Here is a 20,482-nt window from a genome sequence, read left to right on the forward strand (position 1 = left end):
TTATAATGAATAGATGCTCTGAAACCCCATCAAACTGAGGAGGACCAAAGGAGGAAGCTGCAAGGATGGCACATAATGGAAGGCTTCTTATGGAAAGTTCTCGGGAAATTTTTGAAAAATACCATATAGATGAAGAGGTGGGCTTCGCTCTGCCAAATCCACTGGTAAGATGGGGCACTAAGATATGGGCAAAAATGTTTTATTATCATTGCTTACCTGGACAAGTTTACTTCTATTGAACAAATGTGGTTCAGTAATTTTTACTAAACAAAGGGATAAGGCAGTGCCCAAATTAGAGGCCAAGTTTTAATAAATAGTTCATACTTAACTTAAAATTTTCTGCCTAGAAATTTAGTATTAAATGCACTTTTTAGCTACCTAATGCAGATAAGGAAAGTGATGAGATAAGGAAACTATAGACGTATTTTGGTTTAATACAACTGCATTTTTGGAGGGCATTTTGAAAAAAACAAAGTAATAAATGATCCATGAGTCAAAGGAACCCCCTGTCTTGGCTGATATACCTTAAATTGTATGAAGTGTATGTTACTGCTTTGATTAGGTTTTTGAGATGGTATATCAAGCAACTGTGTGTTGTATTAATACTGCTTGTTGTTACTAAGCATAAGATTCAAGTGAGTCTAAGCTACCTTTTTTTCTTTTTACAAGCTTTGCCTACAAATAGCAAGACATGTAGAGTAAATGTTTGCCTTTAAAACTACATTTTTCTAAGTTGTATTCCAAAGAATGCCATGAAAACCATCTTATTATCTACTTCAGTTATTAAATATTTATATAGCATTATTAAGCAATTTACAAATATTCTTACTCCATCTTCACAACCATCCTAAAAGGTATCCTAAATTTTCCTGATGAGAAATTTAAGCCAGGCAGAATTTAGGTAATTACCCAAACTCACACAGCTAGCAATGACAGAGATGGAATGCGAACCTGACTAGTCTGGCTCCAGAGTCCATGATCTTAAAATTATTATAATATGCTGCTTCTCTTAATAGAAGAAGATATCAGGGCACTGGGTGGCTCAGTCGGTTAAGCGTCTGCCTTCAGCTCAGGTCATGATCCCACGACCCTGGGATCGAGCCCTATATCGGGCTCTCTGCTCAGCGGGAAGCCTGCTTCTCCCTCTGCCTGCCACTCTGCCTATCCATGCTCTCTGTCTATCTCTCTGTCAAATAAATAAATAAAATCTTAAAAAAAAAGAGAGAGAGAGAAGAAGATATGATAAGGCATTGCTTCTTCCCTACCCCACTCTTGGGTTTAATAAGGTCCATGAAATTCCATATGATTTCTAGGAACCAGTTACATGTTGTGACAATTCTATATACAAGTATATATCTATTTATTATAGCTCAAACAGTGTCTGTATTCTAGAGGACATCTTTTATCTTAGAGAGAGAGAGAATGAGCGAGGAAGGGGCAGAGGGAGAGAGAATCTCAAGCAGACTCCCCACTAAGCCCAGAGCCTGATGCAGGGTTTGATCTCACTACACTAAGATCATGACCTGAACCAAAACCAAGGGCTGGATGCTCAACTGACTGAGCCACCCAGGCACCCCTAGAGGGTATCTGTAAATGCAGCAAATATATTTTTAGTAGAGATCCAATTTAACTGTACTTAGAGATAACATTCTGTAAATACCTTATATAATACAGGCAAATCTAAAGCAAATTCTTCCTCCCAATCTAATTCTTCTCCTCAAATTATTAAGCTAATTTAATGTTATTGCTAAAAGCACCTAGTTTACCTTATATTTGCAAATAAGTAATACTCAGACTTGCTACTCCTCCATTCAAGCACACCAAAGTGCCAGAATAAGATGGTTTTGAAAATGTACTTATCAGTGGTACAAGAACAAAAATCTTTTTCAGAAACTGTGAAACCTCCTATCATTTTTCCCCCACAGTAGTTTCTCTTAAAAATTAAGACATTATGATAGTTACGGAGACCTCTAGAACAGATTCCAAGGGGTAAAGCAAAACCCCCAAACCAAAGAAAAACAAAACCCTTCTCGAACTACTTAAAAAATAATGTTGCTACTTAAGATGCTTAGGAAGTTAGATCATGTCCTGAAACAAGAAAAATAAATTAGGGGCTACTTTTATTTCTTCACTGAAGATCTTTCCTGGAAATTATAAACTCAAAAATATCCATTTCACCTCTTATAATCTATCAGCTTTCTATTCCAAAGGAAAATAATGTGTCTTCTAATTCCACGTAGATACAAAATACATTCACTAATCTAGCAGAAGTTGAATGACCCTCTGTGTTATTCTTCATTGATTCATATTATACCATTTAAACCCCCTCCAAACCAGAAGTATATATATATTTTTAAAGATTTTATTTATTTATTTACTTACTTATTTGAGAGAGAGAGAGAGAGACATAAGAAGGGGGAGCGGCAGGCAGAGGGAAAAGCAGGCTCCTCGCTGAGCAGGGAGCCCGATGCAGAACTCAATCCCAGAACCCTGGGATCATGACCTGAGCTGAAGGCAGACGCTTAACCGACTGAGCCACCCAGGCGTCCCTGAACTAGAAGTGTATTACTAACTGAATTTTACGTCTGTCAAATAGGAGGCTAATCATGATATATAACAACAACAACAAAAAATCCATTATTTGGGGAAAATAGTAACAACCAAAAATTCGGTTGTGCTACATAGTAAAACACACAACAAAAAAAGATGTATGTATTACTAAAAACACTAGACGATAGCATTTGTGTGGTTAGGGAGAAAAATTCGGAGAAACAAGAAAGGTGACTATCTAGTGCTTGGATCTTTCATTGTTAAAAATCTGCCCTAACAGACAAAGCCTGGCCGATTATATGCAGCAGGTGAAAATGTCTGAATTTTATGTTACATTTGCCTTTTTGTCTTACAGCTTACTTACAATATTAGCTTCATTTTGTAGCTTAAAACTTCACCCACATTGGTGTGAGTTAATCTCTCCATTTTTGCTATGTCTCCATAATTCAGTATTGATGACCTCAAGGACATGTCTGGAAACAGCTTAATGAAGGAGGCATGGGGAAAGAGCATATGGGAAGTTATTCAGAGATCTGAATCTCATTTCAGGGTGTTGTCTAGGTCTTTTGTTTGCATGTTTTCCCTTGAGATGAAAATATAAATATAATAAGATCCAAGGAGACACCTTTGTTTGGCTTTTATTTGCACTTACTGGGTGAAATATAAACCTCTAGTACCAAAGCAGGCAATCAATATGTAAATATATAGCATCTCCTACATGTCCAGTACTGTCCCGGGTTCTATAAGAAATATAAAATTAAAAGCATGATAAAATCCTTGCCATCACATAGTGAGATTTTGAAAGAGCCTTTTCAAAGGTGGAAACAAACGTTCATTCACAACAAACTATATATTCAAAACAACTTCATAAACTGAGCTTTATTTTCCTTATTTATGAAATGGAATAACAATCAACATTTTAGGTCATTATAATATTAAATATTTATTGAGCAAAATGCCTAGTCTATTGCTGACATCTAATAAATCTCATTTTTCTTTCCATTCAAAAAAACTTAAAATTTAGCCAGGAAAAAAAATAAACAGCAGGTAACAATAAATTACTTAACAATGTAAAGGTATAATACATAGGGTGCATAACTGGGGTTGTAAGTGTAGACTGGAATAATCAGGATGATTTTAGTGGAACTTTTGAGGTGACCTGTGAAAAAGAGGCAGGTAAGAGTGTTTGAGGAGAAGAAAAGAAGGTCGTGAGCCCTGGGTGTGCAGGTGGCAATGCAGGGACTGGAGTTACTGGACAGGTAAGTGTGTGACAGGACAACGTTGCACAGAACTGATCTAGAGCCAAAATAGACTATCAGTCAGAAGCAAAACTACTTTGTAAAAATTTTCGCTACTAAATAAAAGTCCCATTTCTTTTTTTCAAGGAGGAGCTACCTCCGCCTTATGATGAATGGATTTCCATCGCTAAAAATCTGCCTGAACTGATTGACAAAAATGAGCTACGTAAAAAAGTTGACCAGGTTTGGAAAAGCATTACATTCGTCTTCCTCTGTTATAGCTTCTTAACATTTTTACCTTGGTTTTGAAGCTGTGTTGTCACCTGTATTGATTTGAGTCAACCTGTCTTTTTTTCTCAGTTAAAAATTCACAGTATTGATGCCCTCAGAGATCACAAGTCGCAGCGCCTTGCACATCTGGCCCTGGGGTATATCACCATGGCATACGTGTGGAATCAAGGTGATGGAGATGTTCGAAAGGTTTGGAGATTTTTTGGTATTTCTTATGTTACATGACAATTTACATCCAATTTAATGTAAAAAACATTCTAAAAGTATTATAACTAGATTTTGTGATGCTTGGATAACAGAAAAAAATGAAAAGGAAAACAATCATTCACTGATTTAACATGCCAACTGCTATCATTATTGGATTTTTGATCTCTTATTTATGTAACACACTTGCTCCAGCCTGTGTATATAGATGTATGTTCTGTGTCTTTCACTGAAATTTACTGTAAGCATTTCTTAGTTATTACACAATCCTTTTAGTCATCATTTGAAATCACTTTATAGTTTTTCATTGAGTTCCTGAATTTTATTTATTCAATCCTCTATTGATAAATACTGTACTTGTTTTTAATATTTTACCATTGTAAATGACATAATAATCAACATATTTGAATATGAAACATTTTCTCTATTTATGAGTTTTGGGAGATATGAACATATTATGGCTTTTCTTAGTGTTAAAATGCTATCTTACGTCTGTCAACTTGGAAGAACATATGGGTTTCACTCTACTCATCAACAGTAGATAACTTTAGATTTAAAATAATGTCATCTTGTATTTTATCTGGCAACCCTAATTACAAGAAACCAATACAGACTGTAATACCAACTCTTTAAACCCCAAAGAGATAAAATAGATTCCAGAAGCACCTTCTGTCATTTAGGGAATATTCTTCCCCTATTTGACAAAGGTAATTGGAATTTTGTCTTGTTTTTCTTTCCACGTCCTGTTTAAATATACAACACATATTGTCCACCAATGTGATGTGTCATCCCCTGATATGGAAACAAAAGGAAAAAATTGCTCTGCATAATCATGGGAACATCTTATACTTCTTTATAATCATCAAACTATCATGTCTAGAATTTTGATGACACAAAAAGGTATAAGATAGCCTGACAACCTAAGCACAAAGCCTCACTAGACTTGCTAGAATCTGAGTCTAGCTAAATGTGTAGGCATTGTATAGAAAAATCATAAATAACAAAGGGCAGCATGTGCTAGGAGCAGAAGCATGAGAGAGTTGAGAGTAGAAGGAAAGTAGTTGGTATAATAATGAAATGCTTCAAAGAAGTGGAACCTGAACTACTTCTTGAAAGATTGGTAGAGCTTATCTAAAGAGGAGAGGAGCAGAAAAGAGAAAGGACCAGCAAAAAATAATATGGAGACCAGAACGTACATGGGATAATCAAAAGATAATAAATTTATGCAAGTGGCGATCAGAATTATAAAAGAAAACATGAATATATATTTTTAATTTATCTAGTTTTTGTATACCACATTATTCCAAAAAGGATTTTAGAAACCAGCAACAAATATATTTAAGTGAGGAAATTGTAGGAAAGAAAAATAAATGGATAAAAAATAAGATACATCAATATAAGGCACAATTTGCTTCAGACTGGGCTAGAAACTAGCATCTGAGTTTCTTAGTTACTGCATGTCTCTAATAGATTAAGATGTGTTTGAACATCTTTTCTTTTTCCCAAGTCATTTTAAATTAACTTTTTAATTAAGCAACTTTCTTTTGTTTCCCTTCGATCTTTTCTTTAAATCAGAAAGAGGCAAAAATTTCCTTTTGAAATGTGTAAATCATTTGCAAACCAAAATATTTCATTTCCCAGAGGCACAAGCTCTGCAAGGGGAAGCATATATCCAGGTGTGACTTTGATAGCCAATGTTTCTCCTTCTAACATTTTGTTCTCTTTGTTAAACCATCTTTCTTAAACCAGGTGTATTAAGTTAATACAAAGCCACTTAGGTTATAGCTCCCATGATTTTTGCAGAACTGTGGAGTGGGCCACATCATCATACCACCTCTACCACTGCAGTCCCACTGCCCACTACTCCAGATGAGCTACACATCCCTGTCCTTTGCCTGGTTGGATACACATATTCCAACCATTGGCTTCTAATGACAAGGGTAACCTTAATTATTACATGGGACCATCTAATTATAAACCAAATGATAGTTAGATGAGGAAGTCAGGCAGATAAAGAATAAATGGTCAGCATTATGACTAATAGAGCAGTTGGAAAACATGGCTTGCATGTGTGACAACAATGGGCCTGCTAGGAAAGCATTTACCCATCAGGATTGCCCATGGAGGTAGGAGCCTTTTAGATTGTGGCCAGATATGGAGCAGAATCCTGAGTAATAGGCTCAGGAAAAAAGAGAGGTGAATACAAAGTTTGCTGAGCTGCAGTCCCACTCCCACACTCAACAGTTAGATAAGCCTCTATACCTCCTCTGAGGAAGGGTGAGTGAAAGAGCCAAGAGTGTCACTCCAATTGATACAATCTGCATGGAAATAGAAAGGCTAAAGGAAATTCCTCCTGCTGACCCAAGTAAGTCTTCAAGGATGAGCGCCAATGTCACTCTATGGCAAGGTTTTCTAAAAAATCATCCAGGACAGAGTTTCTGTCAGCACTGTGCTCCAAGTATGTATCATATCCCAAAGTCTTAATTACAAGTGACTTTGAATTTCTTGGAGACATTTGATTTTATCCTTTTATTGCCTGTAGATAAAGAGCTCCTTGCATAGAAGAGTTGCCTAACAAATATTCATGGGATGGACGCAAGAATAAATAAATGACTGCAAGTAACTCCCAGGCCATTAGAAAGTCAAGGATGCATCCTTTGTTCCTTGTACCCTCTACCTCCTTTTGCTCTCTCTCTGACTAGATTATGTCCACATCAACCTACATCTAAAACATAAACATTTAATAATTACCAGGACCGGGCACCTGGGTGGCTCAGTTGGTTAAGCGACTGCCTTCGGCTCAGGTCATGATCCCAGGGTCCTGGGATCGAGTGCCACATCGGGCTCCCGGCTCAGCAGGAAGCCTGCTTCTCCCTCTCCCACTCCCCCTGCTTGTGTTCCTGCTCTCGCTGTCTCTGTCTCTGTCAAATAAATAAATAAAATCTTTAAAAAAAAAAAATTACCAGGACTAAGTTATGAAATGAGGAAGAGAAAATTACGATTGTTTGGTTTCAGAGTGCGGTTATGTAGAACAGCTCATGTTTTGGCACTAATAGAGCAGTTGGAATGGTAGTAGAAGAAATAGCAGGAAGGTAGCAGGAAGCAGAAGAAAAGGGAAGACACTTCAAAGGTTAATACTAAATTTTGTGTTTTCATTAGGTCCTGCCAGAGAATATTGCTGTTCCTTACTGTAAACTCTCTGATAAGCTGGGTCTGCCTCCTATTCTGGTTTATGCAGACTGTGTCTTGGCAAACTGGAAGAAAAAGGATCCCAATGGGTATGTAAACTATGATTATAACAGGAACTAAAGAAGTGCATCCTATTTACATCAATAAGGCATTAGTCATTGGTTTAATTTTTGGCAGAACAGCTTTCTTCTCTGTTTTGGGGGTATTTCTTTTTTTTTTTGTGGTATGATTTCTTTTGATGGCATATCTATAACTACAAATATATAAGAGAAAGGTGTGTAATTATCATACAATGAAATGCACCATCTTAACTGTTCAGTTTGGTGATTTTGACTGTTCTATATACATGGATAGCCCTAAGCAAGATACAGAATATCACCTCTGTGGCTCTTTCCATTCAATTTTCTCCTCTACCTCCAGGTAAAGATATTCTGATTTGTCATATTAAAAACTAATTTTTTTCTGCTATTGGATTTCATATCAATGAGATTATAGAGTATGTACTCTTTTGTGTCTGGCTTTCCTTATTAACATGTTTTGGTGTTTCTACAAATTTGATTTTTAACTATCCAATTGAGTTAAAGGGTTGACACATTTTTAGCAGTAGAGATGGCAATGCCTGGGCCTTTGGTGCCACCTGCTGAGGATCTAGGCCCCTCCTCTCCTTTAAGCAATGCGGTCTCCCAATAAAGGGACCAGAGACTTGTGGTGCCCCAGGGCTTTGAGTGTGTATCTGCAGAGAAGTACTATAGACCGGGAAACACAAAATGAAAGGATTTGGTCTAGAAAAGAATGGGAAGGTACCAGAGAGGGAGACAAATGGTGAGAGACTCCTAACTATAGGAAACAAACAGGGTTACTGGAGGGAAGGGGCATGGGGGGGATGGGGTAACTGGTGATGAGCATTAAGGAGGGCACTTGACGCAATGAGTACCTGGTACTATATGCAACTGATGAATTATTGAAATCTACATCTGAAATTAATGATGTGCTATATGTTGGCTAATTGAATTTAAATTAAAAAAATAGTTTATTAGTAACAACTAGTTTTGACTAACATGTGTGTTCCTTGAATATTTATTTTTTTTTACTTACAAAGTCCTAAGTGTTTGCAATGCTTAGTTGATAAATATTTTTTTAAAAACACACATATATATTTTTTCTTTTTTGTGTATATCTTAACTTTGATAGATAAGTAGTATTAGATTGAATAAGAATAACTCAAAGCCATTTGATTTTTAAATTGATTTTCTTTTTGTCTTCCAATTGATCCATTGTTTCATGGCTGCTTTCACAAGGCCTATGACTTACGAGTAAGTATTTGATTCTTATTTTATTATAAGAATTGTTATTCAAAGTGAGTATAGGTTTATCAGTATCCTCCAAATGTACTTTTTTAAAAGACCAATTGAATTCAAGCAAAAAATAACTCAAGTAATTGTTTAAAGAGCAAATAATCCCAATCTTTAATTAGATCTATGACTGTGATAGAACTGTGTCTGCTTGATATTGTAGCTATAGATATATGCAAAAATAGCACTTGCATATATGAAAATGTAATTAATATGCATAAATGCAAAATGCACATACATCTGTGTGTCTTTGCCTTAATGACCACAGTGGCCAGATACATAAACCTGTTCTTTTTGACCCAATCCTTACCATTTTTAATCTATGTACTGAAGAGAGGCTGGGAGCTAGTGAAACAAAGGTAAATATCCTAGGAATAATCCTGCCCTGGTGAGGAAAGCAGATATAGGAAAATTATGTAAATTGCTTTATGATTAAGAGGAGAGTAAGAGGATAAAGGGCTGAGGAACTCTAAATAAAAGGGATGAAGAAGGAATCCCTGTAACAACTTATTTAAGCTGAGTTCTGAAGAGTGAGTAGGAAAGAATTAGAGGAGTGTTCATAGTGGAAGAAACAGCAAGAGTGAGGGCCTCAAAGTGAGGAAAATTGTGGTGCATTATCGGAACTGAAGGAAGGCTAGTGGTGCTCATATGTAGTGACTGAGACACAGTAGTGTGGAAAAGGGATGAAGAAATAAAGTTAGCAAAAAGATTACGTAGGACTTTTGGCTATGATTAGGGGTTTAAATAGCATCTTAAAAACAATGGAAATCTATGGAAGGTTTTTAAATGGGAGGAGTCTCATTTTACAGATGAGAACTCTGAGGCAGCAACAAGTTGCAGAAATGGACTGGCTTCAGAGACCGTGAATTTAACCAAAGTGAATTTCATAGATCTACAGATATTGAGACCTTGTTTGCATTAGTGCAAAACTTCAATAAAAAAGAAAATAGGGGGGTACCTGGGTGGCTCAGATGGTTACATGTCTGATTCTTGGTTGGTTTCAGCTCAGGTTATGATCTCATGGGTCGTGGGATTGAGCCCCGCATAGAGCTCCGCACTCAGGGCAGAGTCGGCTTGAGGTTTTTTCTCTCCCTCTGCCCCTACCACTGCTTGTGCTCTCTCTTTCTATCTCTCTTTCTCTCAAATAAATAAATAAATTTCTCTTAAAAAATAAATAAATAAATAATAAATAAATAAATAGTCTTTTTAAAAAAAAGAAAGAAAATAGGGTCTAATCAGTTATTTGCATTTCCCAATTTCTTTGTAAAGCAGGTAAACCATTGAAAAACTGAATCAGGTTCACAGATAAAAATAAGGAGATAAATATATTTATTTGAAGCAAAAAGACTACTTAAAATTATACCTCACAAATGTCTCTATAAGCATTGAATATGTATAAATATATAAATATGGTAATATGTATACATGTGAAAAATTAATGAGAGAATAGAAACAGAAATAGTCTTGGAATTTCTAGTCCCAAATTCTAAAATGGAATTTCAAGTCCCAACTTAATCTACTATTAGATCTTAGACAATGGACCTAACACTCATATTCCCAAAAACATAACATAGATAGTAAAACCTATCATACTTCTCTCACAAGATTTTTTTGAAATTAAAATGGAATAAAAATACTTGAAAACTACAAAGCACTCGAATACACCAGTATTTTTGCTAAATTCTTGACTTCCTTGACTTATTTTCTTAGGAACATGGACATTCTGTTCTGGTTTCCTGGTGGAGACTGCAGTAAAGGATTTTTCCTGGTTTCACTGTTGGTGGAGATAGCAGCTGCTTCTGCAATCAAAGTACGTCCATCCCTACCAGCAAATTTTTATCTCCATTTGCATAAGCAGAGCGATCACTTAGTAACTGAACTATATTATGCATGGAATAACTTTATCTTGACTAAATACAGCATTCAATTAGTTAATTGGATATAAGGGATCATCTGGTAGAAATAGTTTATTTATTTTTGTGTGTCACCTAAAATATAAAACGTAAGACCCATTTATTTATTTATTTGTTTATTTATTTTAGAGAGAGAGAGAGCACAAGTGGGGAGGGGAGTGGGAGAGGGAGAAGCAGGCTCCCCGCAGAGGAGGGAGCCCGATGTTTTTTTTTTTTTAAAGATTTTATTTATTTATTTGACAGAGAGAGACACAGCGAGAGAGGGAACACAAGCAGGGGGAGTGGGAGAGGGAGAAGCAGGCTGCCCGCAGAGCAGGGAGCCCGATGCGGGACTCGATCCCAGGACCCTGGGATCATGACCTGAGCTGAAGGCAGTCGCTTAACCAACTGAGCCACCCAGGCGCCCCTGAGGGAGAGAAAGAATCTTAAGCAGGCTCCACGCCCAGCATGGAGCCCGATGTGGGGCTGGATCTCATGACGCTGAGATCATGACCTGAGCTGAAATCCAGATTTGGACGCTTAACCGACTGAGCCACCCAGGTGCCCCAAGATCCATATATTTAGAATTAAGTTTAATACCTTAATAGGAGAGATGCATTTTTAATGCAATTTGGCATTGAAACTAGATCACAGAGTGACATAAATCCAATGGTTTTGACTATTAGAAATAGAACTGAGACTATATAAAACTAAATGATAAATAAATAAAAATAAATCCAAGCTTAATTAAATATAAGGAAATTAGTCAAACAATAAAAGGGTTCTCAGCCCAAAAATGAAGTGGAAATCCTACATTTAATTTAGGGATTAAGAATTAGGAGAATTTTATTCTATGCCAATATTTAGTGCTAGGAAACCTTACATGTTCATCTTTTTTTTTTTTTTCCCCTTTAAGGTAATTCCTGATTTATTCAGGGCAGTTAAAAATGAGGACCGGAATACTATGCAAAAAGCACTGCGTTATATAGCTTCTTGTCTGCACCAAGCCCATAAAGAGTTTGAACAAATTAATGGTAAATATTGTATGCCTGAAAATATTCAAGGCTCGCAGTCACGTGCTTCTGATTTTCTGAGACTAGAGTTGTTGAGAAAATGGAAGAAAAACACTCTCACTTAGTGGTGTGTTTTCACTTTATCTCATTAAATAACTATATTTGCTTGTGGTAGGTTTTATTATGTGCATTTTATGGATAAGGTAATCTAATGGAGAGATAAAATAAGTGGCCCAAGGTTACACAGGTAGTAAATTGTGAAGTCGGGTCTCCTTAACTCTAAATAATGTCGTTGCCTCCCACTGAAACCATGGATAAACTTGTGGAAGGTTCAGGCTGTTTTAAGTTCTGAAATACTTAGCTTCTGCTTTATAGGAACTCCCTACAAATTCTGCTTTTTCACAAGATAAGTAAGAAACAACATAGAAAAACCACTGAGCTCAGAAGTTATTACAAAATTAATAGCTAAAAAACAGCAATAACTAAAAAAGTACATAAACAAGGATTTACAAAAAAAAAAAAAGTGTGCCCTGCTGGATAGCCTTATGTGATTGTGTTACTGCTGGTTGGTCCTTGGCAAAAAAATTGACCTTTAAATCAGAAAGGTTAGTAACCTTTGGGGAGGGAGACCCAGGGATGGTGTCCATAGGGCTCTTGAGGCTCTTATTTCTGCTTTTCATTTTGTGTAGGTTTGTTTCTTTATGTAAGTAGTTTACCTGTTCTATCAGTAAGCATATGAAATAGCTTTAAAGAAACGTTGACAGTTTAACTGGTCTCCTGAGGATGAGTCTGGTGGGCTTAGGTTCTTTGACCCAAGCTGTGTGTTACCCCTGCAGTAGACCCTGTTCAGTGAACAGGGGGCTCCCCTCAAAAAGGTCAGGTGAGTGAGAGAATTTGTCGTTAGGGACTTTTTCTGCACCAGCTGACATAATGCCTTTCCTGCAGCCTAAACTGAAACCCACTATCAGTTGTTTACAATATCTTGATCTCCTCTCTAAGTTCTGGTAACTGCTTAAACATACCTCATCTTTTTTACAGAATATGTGGACCCCAGCACATTTTTCCATGTTCTTCGCATGTACTTGTCCGGGTATGTAATCTTATGCTTGAATTTGTTTTCTCTTAAAGAATTAACATAAAGAACACATCAAATTCCCACTGATGGTCCCCACTATCTATTGGGTTTAGGAAATAACTCCTATCATAAAATACATTTTGTAGAGAAAGAATAGACTGTTATGGACAGGAAAGGTAGTCATTTAGAAAAAAAAAAAAAAAGGAATGATCTGTGCTAGTGCAAAGGTAAAGTTCCATTTATAGAATACTTATGCCAAATTTGTTCAGAACCATGTTATTTGTCACTCTCAAACATGAATATGAGTGGAAGGAGAGTGTGGAAGAATAATGAAGTTAATCTCATGTCACTTCCCATTCATCCTCTATTATAAGATTTTATACCTGTAAATTTGGCAATTATCCAAATAGTGATTATTTTTTTTCCTTCCTGGCCTAGCTGGAAAGGCAACCCCCAACTGCCAGAGGGTCTGAAGTACGAAGGTTTCTGGAACACTCCAAAGGCATTTGCGGGGGGAAGTGCAGCCCAAAGTAGCATCTTTCAGTGCTTTGATGTTCTGCTGGGCATCCAGCAGAGTTCTGGTGAAGGTGAGTGGACAATGACAAATAATAATCATCTCATATGTTAATACAATAGTGTTTTAATATCTAAAAAGTAACTTCTCATCAGCATCTCATCTGAGCTTATTTGATACTTTTAGAAGAATTAGTAAGGCAAGACTATATTGTCATCATCCCATTTCACAGACAACCAAGCAGGAACTTCTAAGTTTCATTAGAGGATAAGTGATGGGCTCTTATTAACCAGCTAGAAAGCAGTGAAGTCAGAACCAAAATCCAAGTTCATCACCCTCTCAGACTTGACATTTGGGCATGTATATAAGGCCTGACTGACTGTGGGGAAGCCCATAGCACATGTTCTGAAAATGTATGATCAGATTCAGAAAGAGAAAGTCACCTGCAAATGGGATGGGACAGAAGTTGGGGAGGTAGAGACCTCAGTGACAAGGGGAGGCTTGGCACTGCTCTTGGTCAGCTTACTGCCCCAGCAGCTCAAATTTGAAAGATGCACCAAAGGTGAAAGATGAACCTCATTCATTATATTCCTTCTAGGGGTTTAGAGCAGGCAGAAGAAGCTCCAATAAGAACTTTGTACTTTTCTCTGTTTTCCTAAACTTCTACTTAATAGTCAAAGGGAAAATCATTGGCATAGGTGAAAATATCATTTTTTTCTTAGTTAATTCATTTATTTAAAAATTGTCCCTTAAACTCTCTTAGACTCATGTTATGATCGGTCAAGTATAGATTATATACACCCTATCTGTATCATCAGCTTTTTAGAAGGATCAAATACAGTAGGGAAGTGAGAAAGGACACACAAACAAAAAACTTTATTATGAAAGAATTAGTTCAGCTCATGTGGTTTTCAGAATTAAGTATATATTACAATAATTATCATTACTAATAGCAAGGCCAATAGCATTCTCATTGCCTCAGGCTGCAATGGTGATTATGTGATCTCCTACCCACTCTGAACTCACTCTGCTCTTCTCACCTGGATTGGGGAATGCTTTGGCTTCCCTACTACCTAATCTGTCTCTCTTGTTCCTTCAGAATCTGCTGCCAGATTCCTCCAGGAAATGAGAAACTATATGCCACCAGCTCACCAGGAATTTCTTCTCTCATTAGAGTCAGGCCCCTCAGTCCGTGAATTTGTTCTTTCAAAAGGTGATGATGAGCTGCAGGAAGATTATAATGAGTGTGTGAAAGCTATGGTGTCCCTGAGAAACTATCATCTGCAGATGGTGACTAAGTACATTGTGATTCCTTCAAACCAGCAAGAAAATAAAGGAACTGGAGGCACTAGTGTCATGACTTTCCTGAGGAGTGTAAGAGGTACAACTAAGAACTTCCTGCTGAGAGATAATTAATGTAACTCAAACAAGGGCACATTTTGTCAAGACAAAGATGTATATATGTATCAGTGTCACTGCTCATTATATCAGACCCATGAATTAATAATACACAACTCTTTAATAGTACTTATAAAAGATTTCAAAATGCTTTTCCAGTATCTGTGTCTTCCTTGTATGAATATAAAAGAAATTATATTAGATGTATTATAATCCATATTATGTAATTAGAATATAATGATGAATTCAATAAAAATTGATATGATATAATAAAATGTCTAAAAGTTGCTTTATTCATAACTATAAATAAATACTTCTCCAGATGAGACCTAGTCTACACTGCTACCTTTTAGCATGGCTAATCGATTCCTGTACTTCCCCTACAGTAATATCACACCTGTTTATAATTACCTATGTACTTGTCTATATTCTCATTACATGATAAGCTTCATGATGTCAGGGATACTCTATCATTTACTGACCCATGCATCCCCCAACCTTAGAATATACTTTACAAATATCTGTTGAATGAATATATAAAAGATTGAGTGACCTCATGAACAAATTAATCTGGACTAACAAGAAGAGGTCACTTTTGAAATATAATTTCTCCTGGGAGGTCAGGGTTATCTGGCACTCACAGTCTGGCATGAATTTACTTAATAATGGAATCTAAGAATGCTGGAGAGGAGCTTAAAAATTATACGAGCCAGACTCATTTTAAAGATGACAAAAGTGAGGCTCAGAAGAGTGAAGTTGCTCACTTAGGGTCACACAATTACTTATAAATGGGAGGAGAACTTAAGTCTGTTGACAATTCATCTTTTTCACTGGACTTGATGTAGACCAGGTTCAAGAGGAAGGGAACTTGGGAAGGAGAAGGGGAGGAAATGAGATGACTTGACAGAATCTCATGAGGTAGTAGAAAATGATTAGCTAGAGATTGGGTATGCTATTAAAGATGAGAAGAGAAAAAAGACACAACAGTTACCTGAATGCAGAATTAGCAAGAACTTTCGATTTATCAAAAGCCCAGGTTGAGGAGATGGGTTGAGTGGACACAAGCAGAGTCAAGGAAGGAAATGTAGTCACATATTTCTAAGGGCAAACATCTAAAAACTATTTTAACATTATTTTTCAAATACACCCTAACCCAGTGAAATAGATGAAATCTGCCCACTCATAGCAAAATTTCACTTGACTATGGAGAAAATATACTAAATGTTAATGGTAATAGTTTTTAGGTGCATGGGACACATTTTCTTCTTTATTCTCCTGTCAGTGTTTCTGCAATAAGCATATATACGTTTACAATGAAAAAAAGTATGGGGCCGCCTGGGTAGCTCAGTCAATTAAGCATCAGACTCATGATTTCAGCTCAGGTCATGATCTCTAGGTCATGAGATCAAGCCCCACATTGGGCTCCATGCTGTGCGTGGTTCCTGCTTAAGATTCTCTCTCTCCTTCTGCCCCTCCCCACTCCCCGCTCACATGCAGGTGCAATGCACACATGCTCTCTCTCTCTCTCAAACAAAAAGTATTCATGCATGCATGAATGTATGCATGCAGACCAAATACATGTATGTGTGTAATTTTTAAGGGCTGGCCAGAAAGATCACCATGTCTTAGGACTTGATGCAGTTCAGAAAGCACTAAACTGAGAGTCAGGAGACGAACATGTGGGTTCCATTTTGCACATCTATCACCTTTGACCTCAGGCAAGTCACTTTGTATTTCTGTACAAGGAGCATCATAATTCTTGCCCTGCTTCATTCACAAGGTTATTAGTGAATGATATATAGCGTTGAAATCTTAGGAAACTACAAAGTACTACTAGAATATAAGTAAGTAAATTGCTAAGGATCACTTATTGGCTCCAAGTTAAGAGTTTTGTCTGTCCTGTCTTCTACACTGATCACTCTGGCTTCACAACTATGTACCTAAAGGTTACACATCAGGAATTTCTCCTCCAGAGTTGGTTTTACCTAATTAGTAATGAATCACCTTGACATGCAAAACATCTTTGATTCCCTCAGCCAGATGCTGCACCCACATCTTCTCTTTAAGAACATCACATATATCAGACCTGGAGGGATGAAAAGTAGGTAGAGGGAGGGAGAAGGAGGGGGCATTGTCCCTAACACAACACTGTTGTTAGATAGGTCATAGACAGACTGAAACCAGGTTTCAAATTCTCCACAAAGAGGGTGGATGCTTGTTCCTCAGAGGTTATTCTCTTCTATCTGTCCAAATAATAGAAATCATGATTCCTGCTTTTCTTCTAACTCACTCATCTCCAGACTGGAAGATGTACAACAAAATACTGGATATGTTTCTAAAGAAGTCCTGGTATTCTTGCATCCATGTCATGTGGCCTCTGCTCATCACAGTGAGTGCTCCTGGGGGAGGCGTCTTTGAGTTACTGGAAGATGAAGGTAGTCTACGACCATAAGAGAAGATTTTAGCTAGATACAGTGGATTCTTAGTAACATGGGTTCCATTTGAATAGAATTAACAATAACTCCATCCCACTCTGTGTTAGTAAAATCAGAAGTGTACAGTGGTATGTTCCCCACATGTTGTTTTCCATAAGTGAGGAAAACTTACCTAATAATAAGTATCTTTTTCATATCAAGGAAAAGTGCTCCTTTCACCCTTCCTTCTATAATTAAGTTTTGCTCAATAAATGATTGAAGTTCCTTAAATATAATCCATACCATGTTTTTTCTCACTCTAATATATTAGATATAATATTATATGATACAGAGGGAATTCATACAGTCTGGACTCCTTATACCATTCTGTAAGAGTTAATGCATAGGGACGTACAGTTCTTACTGTGAGCCATGAGCTAAAGATAGGAATTTATTCATTTATTCATTTATTCACTTCCACAGAATTGTCTAAAATAACAATAAACAATTGAGGGACGCCTGGGTAGCTCAGTTGGTTAAGTATCTGCCTTCAGCTCAGGTCACGATCCCAGGGTCCTGGGATGGAGTCCCACATTGGGCTCCTTGCTCAGCTGGGAGCCTGCTTCTCCCTCTGCCTGCATGCCTGCTGCTCCCCCTGCTTGTGCTCTCTCTCTCTCAGAAAAATAAATAAATAAATAAATCTTTAAAAAAACAATTGAAAAATTAGAAGTTCAAACAGGTTAAAAATTTGGCATATAAACATGCACATGGTCTCTAAGGTTCTTGCCAACTCTGAGATACAATGGCCCATACAACACATGAATCCCTCTCCAATGACTCTGACAATATAGAAAACTCCTATTTGGAGCTTACATATATCAATTCACTTAATTATTTCAATGAGCCAATGAGATAAACACTAGCTACTTTTAAGGAAATTGAGACCCAGTGTAGTTCAGTGTCTTTTAAAAGCTACACAGCTAGTATATGGCAAAGTGAAAGATTAAACCCAGGCGAACTGACTCCAGAATTGTCAAACCACTACAGAGTAAAAACTACCCTAAAGGAATAACTGTCTGTACATGGGAACTCTGCTCCTTTGACCTTTGAAATAGAAGTATTGGGTACTCGATTGCATGGGAATTCCCTAAAATTTCCAACTCATGCATGAATTTTTTTTTATGTTGTAGTAATGAGAGTAGTGGATGTAGGGTGGTATTTTTGTTCCCATTACTGCTATTTTGTCAGCCAGCCCTAGTTTTCTAAAATGGAAGTTCAGAGGCATATTCCTGACTTGGAAGATGTCTTGGAGACCTTTTTGTGGCTGTGTTTTTGCCATTGGAACTGTAGCCATGGAAACTTAGCCTAATGGGAACTGAGCTTAATAGGAGCAAAACCAGTGTCTGGAAATATGTGTCCTGTATGGGAGAGAAAGTAGGAAATTTGAAAGTTGGAAATCTGCTTGGTAAAGGATCATTTGCTTGGGTCTACAGCACTGAGTCCATTCACACTGGCTCTGCAGTTGCAGTCAAAATAATAGACTAGAAAGTTGGAATGGGTACAAATAGTCCAACATGAGGTGAAAATGCATTGCCAATTGGATCAGCTTTCTACTTTGGATCTTTATAACTATTTTGAAGATAGCAAGTATGTGTACTTAGTATAACTCAATACCATAAAAGCCATATGTGAAAAACCCACGTGAATATCATTCTCAAGGAGGAAAAACTGAAAACTTTTCCCCTAAGGTCAGGAACATGACAAGGATGTCCACTCTCACCACTGTTGTTCAACATAGTGCTGGAAGTCCTAGCCTCAGCAATCAAACAAAAAGAAACAAAAGGCATCCAAATCAGCAAAAAAGTCAAACTTGCACTCTTCACAGATTGCAACATACTCTATGTGGAAAACCCAAAAGACTCCACCCCAAAATTGGTAGAACTCATACAGCAATTCAGCAACGTGGCAGGATATAAAATCAATGCACAGAAATCAGTTGCATTTCTACACACTAACAATGGGACAGAAGAAAGAGAAATTAAGGAATTGATCCCATTTACAATTGCATCAAAAACTGTAAGATACCTAGGAATAAACCTAACCAAAGAGGTAAAGGATTTCAACTCTGAAAATTATAGAACACTTATTAAAGAAATTGAGGAAGACACAAAGAAATGGAAAAACATTCCATACTCATGAATTGGAAGAAAATATATTGTTAAAATGTCTATGCTACCCAGAGCAATCTACACATTTAATGCAATCCTTATCAAAATATCATCAACATTTTTCACAGAGCTGGAACAAATAATCCTAAAATTTGTATGGAACCAGAAAAGACCCCAAATAATCAGAGGAATATTGAAAAAGAAAAGCAAAGCTGGTGGCATCACAATTCTGTGCTTTAAGCTCTATTACAAAGCTGTCATCATCAAGACAGTATGGTACTGGCACAAAAACAGACACATAGATCAATGGAACAGAATAGAGAACCCAAAATGGACCCTCAACTCCATGGTCAACAATCTTCAACAAAGCAGGAAAGAACATCCAATGGAAAAAAGACCATCTCTTCAACAAATGGTTGTGGGAAAATTGGACAGCCACATGCAGAAGAATGAAACTGGACTATTTGCTTACACCATACACAAAAATAGACTCAAAATGGATGAATGATCTAAATGTGAGACAGGAATCAATCAAAATCCTGGAGGAGAACACAGAGAGCAACCTCTTTGACTTCGGTTGAAGCAACTTCTTGCTAGACACATCTTCAAAGGCAAGGGAAACAAAAGCAAAAATTAACTATTGGGACTTCAAGGTAAAAAGCTTTTTCACAGCAAAGGAAACAGTTGACAAAACCAGAAGACCACCTATGGAATGGGAGAAGATAATTGCAAATGTCTTATCAGATAAAGGGGTAGCATCCAAAATCTATAAAGAACTTATCAAACTCAACACCCAACAAACAAATAGTCCAGTCAAGAAATGGGCAGAAGACATACAAATGGCCAACAGACACATGAAAAAATGCTCAACATCACTTGGCATCAGGGAAATACAAATCGAAACCACAATGAAATATCACCTCACACCAGTCAGAATGGCTAAAATTAACAAGTCAGGAAACGACAGGCGGTGGTGAGGATGCGGAGAAAGGGGAACCCTCTTACACTCCTGATGGGAATGAAGCTGGGACAGCTACTCTGGAAAACAGTATGGAGGTTCCTCAAAAAGTTGAAAATAGAGCTAACCTATGACCCAGAAATTGCACTACTAGGTATTTACCCAAATAATACAAACATAGTGATCCAAAGGGGCACCTGCACCCCAATGTTTATAGCAGCAATGT

At 37.1% G+C, this 20,482-nt stretch overlaps 1 protein-coding gene and 1 long non-coding RNA gene across 2 annotated transcripts in view; one reads left to right on the forward strand and one right to left on the reverse strand.

The window, feature by feature from the left end:
• On the forward strand, window positions 1-14,874 carry IDO1 (indoleamine 2,3-dioxygenase 1). The gene is made up of 10 exons (XM_006731835.3): window positions 1-164; window positions 3,936-4,031; window positions 4,149-4,268; window positions 7,443-7,561; window positions 8,771-8,785; window positions 10,535-10,634; window positions 11,633-11,750; window positions 12,768-12,819; window positions 13,243-13,391; window positions 14,418-14,874. Exons 1-10 carry the CDS (start codon window positions 66-68, stop codon window positions 14,732-14,734), a joined length of 1,185 nt encoding a protein of 394 aa, XP_006731898.1. The 5' UTR covers window positions 1-65; the 3' UTR covers window positions 14,735-14,874.
• The window catches only part of LOC145717966 (uncharacterized), an 18,582-nt gene continuing 12,717 nt past the window's right edge, over window positions 14,618-20,482 (reverse strand). The window contains exon 3 of the long non-coding RNA XR_014141492.1: window positions 14,618-17,156. This is a non-coding gene — a long non-coding RNA (uncharacterized LOC145717966). The remainder of the gene's footprint in view (window positions 17,157-20,482) is intronic.

This window comes from Leptonychotes weddellii, chromosome 2 (genome assembly GCF_054177405.1).
Source record: "Leptonychotes weddellii isolate Sample4059 chromosome 2, ASM5417740v2, whole genome shotgun sequence".
NCBI classification, from domain to species: Eukaryota; Metazoa; Chordata; class Mammalia; order Carnivora; family Phocidae; genus Leptonychotes; species Leptonychotes weddellii.

Bases quoted from the DNA above. Each gene is read 5' to 3' on its own strand.
- IDO1 (XM_006731835.3), top strand. From the start codon at position 66: ATGGCACATAATGGAAGGCTTCTTATGGAAAGTTCTCGGGAAATTTTT. The intron at 10,635-11,632 runs GTACGTCCATCC...TTCCCCTTTAAG, and splicing joins CAGCTGCTTCTGCAATCAAA to GTAATTCCTGATTTATTCAG. The intron at 11,751-12,767 runs GTAAATATTGTA...TCTTTTTTACAG, and splicing joins AGAGTTTGAACAAATTAATG to AATATGTGGACCCCAGCACA.